This window comes from Phaethon lepturus, unplaced genomic scaffold (assembly GCF_000687285.1).
Source record: "Phaethon lepturus isolate BGI_N335 unplaced genomic scaffold, ASM68728v1 scaffold44876, whole genome shotgun sequence".
In the NCBI taxonomy this organism is placed as follows: Eukaryota; Metazoa; Chordata; class Aves; order Phaethontiformes; family Phaethontidae; genus Phaethon; species Phaethon lepturus.
Genome location: NW_010547751.1, coordinates 12,578 through 21,824, shown reverse-complemented (window position 1 = coordinate 21,824; position 9,247 = coordinate 12,578). Strand labels below are relative to the sequence as shown.

Genomic DNA, 9,247 nt, shown 5'->3' with positions numbered 1-9,247 from the left:
TCCCAATTCCTTGGAGAGCTCTTCACAGAAGTCCAAGGATAGAAGGAGCCATCAGTCCTTCCTCACCTGACCCAGTACTGCAGAGCAAGGGTTACAACCTAGAGGATGGATACTACCTAGAACATCTGGATTTGCACCTATATTATTTTACCTCAGTGAATCCCAAAACAACCCTAGATGCACCTAAAAGTTTAGCAGCAAGGACCTGACACATACCTTGTGCTAATGTACTGCTCTGCGGTCAGAATAGCTTCTACCTTTCAGGCTGAAGCTTTCAAACTGCTGCGTGTGCGTGTTCTCAGCATGCACAGAACCAGGGAAGGCGTGACAGATGCTGGCGTCTTTCTGGACTCAGCATTACTTGCAATGCCATCTCAGTTACAGTGATGCTGGTGAGCTGCCGCCACAGCTCCCATTCACCGTGGCGGCTTAAATGAGCGAGCAGCTCCATCAATGTCAAGAACTTTGCTGGCCCCTTGCAGGAGCTCTTGGGTGTGAAACTGGGGACTTGCTACTTCACTCTGCCAGGGCCAGGAGAAAGCAGATACAATTCAAAATAATTCAACCCATGTTTAAAAAAGTTACTATAAAAAAAAAACAGATTAAAAAAAAATAATGAAAGCATGATACAAAAACTACAGTTTACATAAACTGTAAACTGTAAGCCTGTTTTCAGGCTGAAATTCACAGCTATTTGTTACTAGTTTACAGTGCAAGGAACGTCTTTTGCAGACTGAATCCCCATAAAACTTAAGAAACACAAGTTACCTAATTCTTTTGTTGCTCTCACTGCTTTTCAAGAGTTGTTTTCTCCCGTGAACTGTAGCAGGGTCTTCTCCTGCATCCCTTCCATGTCCCACCTGGCCTCATCAGCACAGACAGTTGGTGGGGTTTCCAGTGCCTGCCCATCCCCAAGGCTGTGAGCACATTTTGTTGAGGAGTTTAAAAGGTCCCATTAGTTCTGCATTAACTTTTCCTCCAGCTTCATTTTTGGAGTATTACATCCAGTCTCCTCACTTTCATTCTTTTAGATTCTTCAGAGCCATCTTTGTCAATTTGTTTACTTCTGGTTTATTTTTAAAAGACAAACCCTCAACGGACATAAGCTCTCAAGACCCTTTTGAAAACGCTTACTTGTCTGTAAGTGCTTTGTTTGTGATCCTCTCCAATCCTTTAGGCTATTGTTTATGAGCTGGAAGGCATCTGCGCTTGGGCTAATCATGCCGAATGCCAGCAATTCCCCCAGCATGATTTGTTGCACAAGCCAGTGGGAGCAGGGTTTGTTTTGATTACATTTAGTGTGGAAAACCTGTGTTTGCCCATATCTGCTGGACAAAACAGGGTGGGGGGCCTAATCCAAAATCTTCTGAGGAGAACAATAATCTGGTCATTGATTTCAATGGCATCTGGGACCAGCTCAAATGCCGAGAGCTCTGTCGGCAAGGGTGGTGCCATGGGAAAGCAGGTAGCCCAGGAGCCAAAAAATCTTCCTTTAAAAGCGTATGCACGCCATTTGCTCTGCATTGGATGAATCAAACAGAGATCTAGGAGGTTGCCAGTGCTATACAGCGTTTCACACAGCCTTTTCAAAACTGTGCAGCTCCTTTCCAATGTGAGATTAGTTGGGCTGGGACACCCCAGCCCTGCCCCAACCAGCACGCCTGGACAGTGCCCTCCCAGCTGTCAGCTCGGTCTGATGCTGGCCTCCCCTGATGCCCTCAGCTGACAAGTCAGACCCTTTCACTCATTCTGGATGGCGGCAACGTTTTTCTCCTGAGCTTGTGCTGGTGCTTGCCTCCAGGCATCAGACAGATGTCCCCATTTTTCTGCTCATGAAAGCTGGGAGGAAGCACCCGAGGGCTGCTCCCGCTGGGCTGCCATCAAGCGGCTGCTGGGGCGCAGAACCGCAGGCTGCAGGGCTGGGTGTGCGGGCCTGCCACGTGCCGATACTCCCTCTGCCTCAAGAGGCCCCAGCGCAGGCACCAGGAGCTCCATGCGCACCCGGAGCCCAGCACAGCTATCCCAGGCTGAGCCTCTGGCTCAGCTGGCCTGGTCTAAGACTGAGCTTAGCCTGGCTTGTTCCCAGACTCCTGCCATAGCAGAGGTGCGCCCAACAAGGCACAGAGCTCAAAGCTGCACCTGGATCCCACGTCTCCCCTGTTTCCTGGATAATCATTTCCTGCTCCAGAGGTGCTCCATTAATCCCTTTTTGTACCCACAAGGTTAGCATCTCCGGTGGCCTGCGGCAGGGACTTCCACAGCTTAAGCTGTATGTCACGTGAAGAAATGTCTCTTTTTGTTTCTTCTGAGTCTTGCACTTAAATATTTTATTGGATGCCTCCTTGTTTTTTTAAGAAAACACACTTACTCTGTGACCTAGTCCATGGCATTTAGGCTTCACAGATCTCTGCGGCAGACCTCAGCCATCTCTTTTCCCAGCTGACAAGTCCTAGTCTACCGAGCCAGCCCTTACACGGGAAGCATTTGGAAGTACTCTGCTTTACCTGAATCAAAACCCAGCTCTGCCAGCCCCAACTGAGATCACAAAGCTCTGCTGGGAGCACGCAGAGACCCGGGCGGCTCTGCAGGGAGGCGCTGGGAGTCGCACAGCGGATCTGCCACATCTCCCTCTCCTTTCACACCCGCTCTCTCTTCAAACGCTGCCCTCAGTAGCCTTGCCTTTGCACCAGGCAATGGCACAGGGCAGACAAGAAGCTCCAGTGCACGCAGCTATTATAACTTTACAGACACCAAACATCTACGGAATCAGTGCAAAATGAACTCAATTGGCCAAAACCATCACATTCCCCTAACCAAGGTATTCTTGTAAATTAAGGTTTTTAGCACGTTTAAAGACTAATGATGCAAATACACATTTTGGGAGGGACACCAGGGTAAGGGTCCAAAACTGAGACACAGCCATGTATGCACAGAAGGTTTTATTTTGAAGCTTGCCTACCCAGGAGGAGCTCATTTACAGACGCTGAGGATGCCCAACTGTTAATAAATTTTTTGAAATCTGTTTGCACAAACTTGTGGTTTTCGGTGAATCCTGATCCATCAAGGCAGATCCCTAATGGCCTACAGACCCTTATGTCAGAGGTAATCAAGTATTATTACAAGAGCTGCTGGATGTGGGGCCCCTCCTGTGCACACACATGGGTACATATGGAAGTTATTAACAAGTATCAGTGAAGGATTTTGGGAAATTAACCCCTGGGGCCCCAGAGCACCAACAACAGACAGCTAGTTGGGAGCAGATCAAGAGCAGTTTCCTGCAGGATGCCTGCAGCATGTTGGGACCAAAATCCAGCCCATTCGAAGAAGCCCCTCTCACAAGGACTAAATTTTTAAACTTCTGCTGTTAGGAACAACAGTTGCGGGGGGGGGGAATCTCCAAGGCTGTGTAAGTTTCCTCGACAAACTGAAATGAGTCAGCTGGAGAAATGTGTAACATAATATATAAAAATGCAAACAATTTTCTTCTATTCCCCAAATGGCACTCAAGAGGTTATAAGGAAGTTTGTAATTTCTTTGTAAGTCCCTTTAGAAGCCACCAAAAGAAACATTTGGATACGGGCCACCAGAGCTGCTCCTACATGGCAGAAGGATGAGTTCAGAGGCAGGGTGATTAAAGGGAACATCTCCCTCTCATTAATGAAAGCAGCAGGATGTCATTTGCAGTCACCCCACAGAAGAAAACTCTCACAGTTTTACTTTGCGCATCTTTTTGTCAATAGCTGATAGAAAAAGGTTTCTCTTCCAAGGAGAAAACAAAGGAGGACTGTAAAGCCTACTGCAGCCAATGCACTTTTCACAGTCCTGTTCTTCCCAAATTGGTTTCCTTTCTTGCACCAGCCCTGATCTTCAAAGTAACCTCTCCTTGGGAATAATGAGGATACTCACCCATAATGTGCTGTAAACTTCCATAATATTAACAAAGCTTGGCAGTCATTCTCTGCTTTTCATCCACAGATCTCAAATCAATTCGCTACAGCCCTGCATGGAATCGACTTACTTGTAAGACAGAGATGAGCACTTGCTGTGCAATTAAAAAAAATATAAATGAGCAAAATAAAGTACACTTTATTAAAATCCAAACTATTTCCTCCTCCCTTGGTGTGCTTTTCCGAAGGCACAATCCTAGCAAACAAGGCTCTTCCGCAGCCCCCAGCCATACAACCCAAGATGTTCATTTTTGGCCAAATGAGAACAGTTCACAGCCAGGTCAGAGCAATCCACTTAGAAAGCTCTTCCCTCAGTGAGCTATAACCATGGCCATAAAACAGAAGCATTCCTGTGCTCGGTTGTAAACGTGGAAGAAATTAGCCCACTCCTTCCCCCCGCCCCGGCTGCTGAAGGGAAGGTGGGAAGCAGCCAAGGCACCTTGCTGACAACACTCCCAAGGAAGAAAAGGAGCCGGGTGACAGGCAGGGTGCCTGGGGCAGCAGACCTGGTCCCACCCCTCCCACAGCAGGCAGAGAGGGAGAGCAGCCATGCAGCTGACCCCACCGAGGCAGGGCCTTCACCTGAGAGCCAGGGCACGGTCCAAAACCAAAGGTGCCTGGAACCACCCGAGATGTCCACAGGGGCTGGCAGGGCAGGCATAGAAGCTACAGGAGACTTGCGCTCTGCTGGAACAGTGGCACCCCAAAGAGCACTGAGAGTGAGCAATGGGGTGGTGCCTCAAGACCAGGCCAAATCCATGCCAGGCAGCAGCACTCAAAGTGGGCCTGTGGCCTTAGGAACATCCCATGTAGCACTGGGAAAGGAGGAGGGAAGTGGTTTTCCACCCACCGACATGCCACAGCACTCAGCTGGCGCTGCCACCATCCCAGTCCCTCTCCAAAGGTCTTTGCAAGCACAGCACCTGCAGCAACAGCACCACCACCCCTCTGCCCCACCAGCTCCTCCATGGCCAGTCCCACCTCCCTGCCCTACGAAAACACAGGACCGCAGAGCTGTTCAGGGGAAGGGACCATAAAAGGTCTCCTCTAGTCCAACCTGGGGCTCACACCAGGTTGCTCCAGCCTTGACCCAGCTGGTTCTTGAAAACTTCCAAGTGTGGAGACCACACAGCCTCTCCAGGCAACCTACCTCCCATCCGGCCTACCCTCACAGGGAAAAGGGTCTCCTCATAGCCAGGCTGGACATCTGCTGTGTCTCATTCTTCCACTGTGCACCACTGTGGTGAGCCTGGCTCCTAGATAACCTTCTTGTAAATATAGGCAGGCTGCTGTTAGGTCCCTCCAAAGCTGAATGTCTCCTCTCCAGGCTGAATGAGCCCAGCTCCCTCAGCATCTCCTCACAGGGCAGGTGCTCCAGCCCCCGAGCTTCCTGGGGTCACCCCCACCTCCCAATCTCACTTCCAATTTATTGTGGTTTTGTTGCATCAGGAAGCCCAAAACTGGGTGCAATATTCTAACTGGGGTCTAAGAAGTGGCGAATACACGGAGGTAATCACCCCTCTTGTTTGCTGGCGGTGCTCCTGTTAATGCAGCCCAGCATGCTGCTGGCCTTTGCTGCCAGGCACCCTGCAGGAGGATTCAGCTTTGCCATCTGCCGAGGCCCCTGGTCCTTGCACGGTTACAGTACCTGGACATGGCTGCTTTGGGAGCTGGAGATACCAATAACCCTGAGCAAGAAGCCGGGGGTGTGCACCTGTGTGTGTGTGAGCAGGGGCTACACAGGGCTCTCTCAGGGTGGGTCAAACCCCAGCCCCACTTGTGACACTGCCTGGGGTAACACAGGGCACCCCAGCCCTCAGCCGGGGCACCACAGCCTGACTCAGGCATCTGAGGGCTCCAATTCACCACCTCTAATGGACCCAGCAACGATGACAGATACAATTACCTGCCTAGCTTTTTGCCCTGACCCTGCACGAGATTACAGCTACAGCGACAAGCAACACCATACCCACGTCAGCCGCCACGGTGCACGCAAACCCTGTGATCGTGAACAATCCCAGCTCATGCTTTCGTGCTGGGCTGAACACCGCAGCAGCTGCAGGGCTACCGAGCTGCCCCTGGCCTCCCCGAGACCGAGAGGAGCAGGCAGCAGGGAAGATGGCCACTTCTCTGGCACTTATTCAACTACCTCAGTTCATAAGCCAGTGCCCCCCCCCAGGAGGCCAGGCACTTTGCCATCAGCAGAGCGACAGAACCCTGCATAGAATAATTCAGAGTGTCTAAGGTAGGCTCCTGTGATGAATCACACCCTGCATCTCTCTCCCCACACTGACCACACACTGGCTCCTCAGACAAGATGCCCGAAGCCAAAAGACCAAATTCAGAGTAATCTCTCTCCACGTTCGTCTTTTCCCCCCCTGTACTGGTCTGAAGAGAAAAGTCAGCGTGAGCTCAGCAGGCTGCCCGCCTGGCTGTGGATGCATGACAGCACGCCGAGGGAAGCACCGATGGTGCTTCTCTTTTCTGTCATGAAATGGTTTGGATCTGGTTCAGACATCAAATTTTACAGCATCTGAACACACTGAATTTCTCCTTTCACATAGCTGTTTTCAGTCACTTATTTCAAGGACATCACACCTGCCTGCACCCCTGAAATGAGCCATAACCCTATTTAAGCCAACTCTGTTCCTCTCATTTGTACTTATCCTCACCAGTTCAGAGTTCACGGATGCTGTGCTCTGCTTGAATTACTCATGTTTCTTTCAAAGACTCAGTACAAATTATAAGGTACTAAAAATACTTCTGAAAATCTCACCCCTACATTTTTAGGAAGTATCTTATGTTTAGAAAATTCTTTACTTGACTACACTACAAGATGAATTAAGTTTATTGTTCACAGCTAGGACCATTCATTTATGTCCTGCTTTTGGTCACTGTAAGAAATTCACTCGTTTGGTTTCGGTTGATTGCCATGTCTTGGCACTAAACTAACTAGGTTTCCAACACTGCAAGGAAATGAAAATATCGCCATGCATTCATTGACTTTTAAAAATAAGTATAAAAACATGTTTATTAAAATCTTTAAAAGTCTTATATAAAAAATTCTTGCCTTTTTTGAGGCAAAACCAAAATGTTGTTTTACGTTCTGTAGATGGCAGCAGCATACTATCAGATGAGCATAAGAAAGGGCACTGGATCCTATCTGTTCACACCCTCCCAGGACAGACCTGACTCTCCAGACCAGGACTACCTTCGTAGTAATACCATGCCTTTAGTATAACTTAACTCATCCGCACTCTCAAAAATCTGTTCAAATAAAGCAATGCAAAAGCCAGTGAAGCTGCATGTATCGTACACGGCTGCAATGGTTTCCCTTTAGTGCAAACGTTGGCCTCTGAAGTGGCACGTATCGCATTCGTGCTGCAAGGAGCGAAATGTGCTCTCGCTCCGCCGCGGCTCCAGGGGTGTCTAGTCAGCACAGGGGTTGTGCCCACCAACGCCCGAGCCGCACTGCTGTGGGACTGAATTCAGCCATACCACTTCATGAGGGCAGGTTTGTAGCACAAATGAGCTTAGGCACTTTGAGATAGAGGAAAACACAGGGCTGACCTGGGAGGACAGGCAACTCACCTTCTTTTCAAGCTTATAAATTATAAATGGAGGAAAGAGCAGGACTTGTAGGGGGGTGGAACCTCTGTTCTTCAGATTGGCTTTACCCCAGGCATCTCTGGGGAAGGCCACACATGCTGTGTACATACAAGGACACAGCTGTCACAGCCAGTGGGTTCAAGCCCTGCTCCCCCTGCCCTCCCTTTCCTCTCCAGCAGCCAGTCCAGCCCCACCGGCGTGGCATGCGTGGCACCAGCACAGCCATGTAACAGGCATCTCCCTTTGTCTCCCTCACACACAGCATCATCTCCCAGCCCAGGACAGAGAGGGGCTGGGGATGACACTCACCTCCACCCCTCCCCTTCCACCCGGGGATGAGACCACCTCCTCCCTCAGGCACGTCCCTGAGGAACCCCCCGGCCCTGCTCCATCCCCCATCGCAGCACCAGCGGGCAAGCTCCGGCAGCACAGTTCTCGCAGCGTGGGCACTGCCCGGCGGCTCCGGCACAGAGGCTCGGAGAAGACCAGGGGGGTTCCCCCCATCTCATCAAAGTGCAAGGGGTTGTTCCGGGTCCCTGCCACCACCAGCTCCAGCAGCCGGACCACGCAATCTGAAAACCAGTTCTTCAGGCGGAAATAGCCCTCCTGGAAAGAGATTCGGAGGCTGACGGGCCCCGTTGGCATCCGCACGCTCAGGCTGAACAAGCAGTTCCCCTGCGAGCTGTCCCGCACCAGGTAAGTGCCGACGGGCTCCCGCTGGAGCTTGGCATGAGCCTCCCCCACAGACAAGGGGCCCCAGTAGAAGTCGCTGGCCTGGAGGATATTGAGGGATCGCTCCAGGACCTCCCACTCACAGCTGCGAAACATCCGGAAACGATCGGGCAAGCTGGGGGGTGCAGGGCTGGGGAGAACCCTCCGATGCTGCCTTTGTGGACGAGAAACAGTGGCATGTGCGTTGTGCAGATCATCTGGCCTCCCTCTGATCATGTCTCAAAGAGCCCATGGATCCTGGAAAGATGCTGCCTTTACCATGCTTCCTCCTTTGCATCCAGCCTGCAGGACAGAAGGAGAGTGAGGCAAACCCAATACCTTCTTCTAACTGGACAAGTGAAGACAGTACCAAAGAGGTTACCGAGGAGTTACTGTATGTCCCTGACCCACAGCTGTAGGGACAACCAAGGAAATACATGCAGGAAGGGCTCCAGCTGGGTCCCCACCAGTGCAAAGTAGCACCTTACAGAGCTCTGCATCCATTGGGTTTCTGTGATTCACAGCTAGGGGCTCCCCAGCACACACTTCATCAGGCTGGTTTGAACCTAGCAGATCTCAGTATTTCAAGATTTCCCTCTGTTGGACGTTTAGGGGCTTTTCAGAGGGGCCTTGAGACTGGGGAGGGAACACAACACCTCAAATCAGAAGGGAAAAATTTCCCAAAGCAGGAAAGTATCATTTACTTTGTCATTCAGTGAAAGGTAGAAAGGTTTCCTCATGCCTCTCTGACTCTTCCTCCAACAAAAGGACACACAACTGGACTTAAAAGAAGCAAAAAATGGGAATGAGCCTTTCCCACCAAACCCCATGAACCACTCCTTCATCCCAGGACATCCCTTTTTCAGTGTTAGGAGAAAACAAAGGTCTCTGATCAAGACCCCTTCAAGAAATGTTACACCATCAACTTCGGGGCTTGGGACTGCCACAAATGAGACCACTTACACTGATACCAGATACTG

General features: G+C 50.5%; 1 protein-coding gene across 1 annotated transcript; it reads right to left on the bottom strand.

The window, feature by feature from the left end:
* Positions 1-7,820: 7,820 nt before the first annotated feature.
* LOC104622844 (suppressor of cytokine signaling 1-like) lies at positions 7,821-8,566 on the bottom strand. The gene has a single exon (XM_010289742.1). It carries the CDS (start codon positions 8,502-8,504, stop codon positions 7,821-7,823), a length of 684 nt encoding a protein of 227 aa, XP_010288044.1. The 5' UTR covers positions 8,505-8,566.
* Positions 8,567-9,247: the final 681 nt, after the last annotated feature.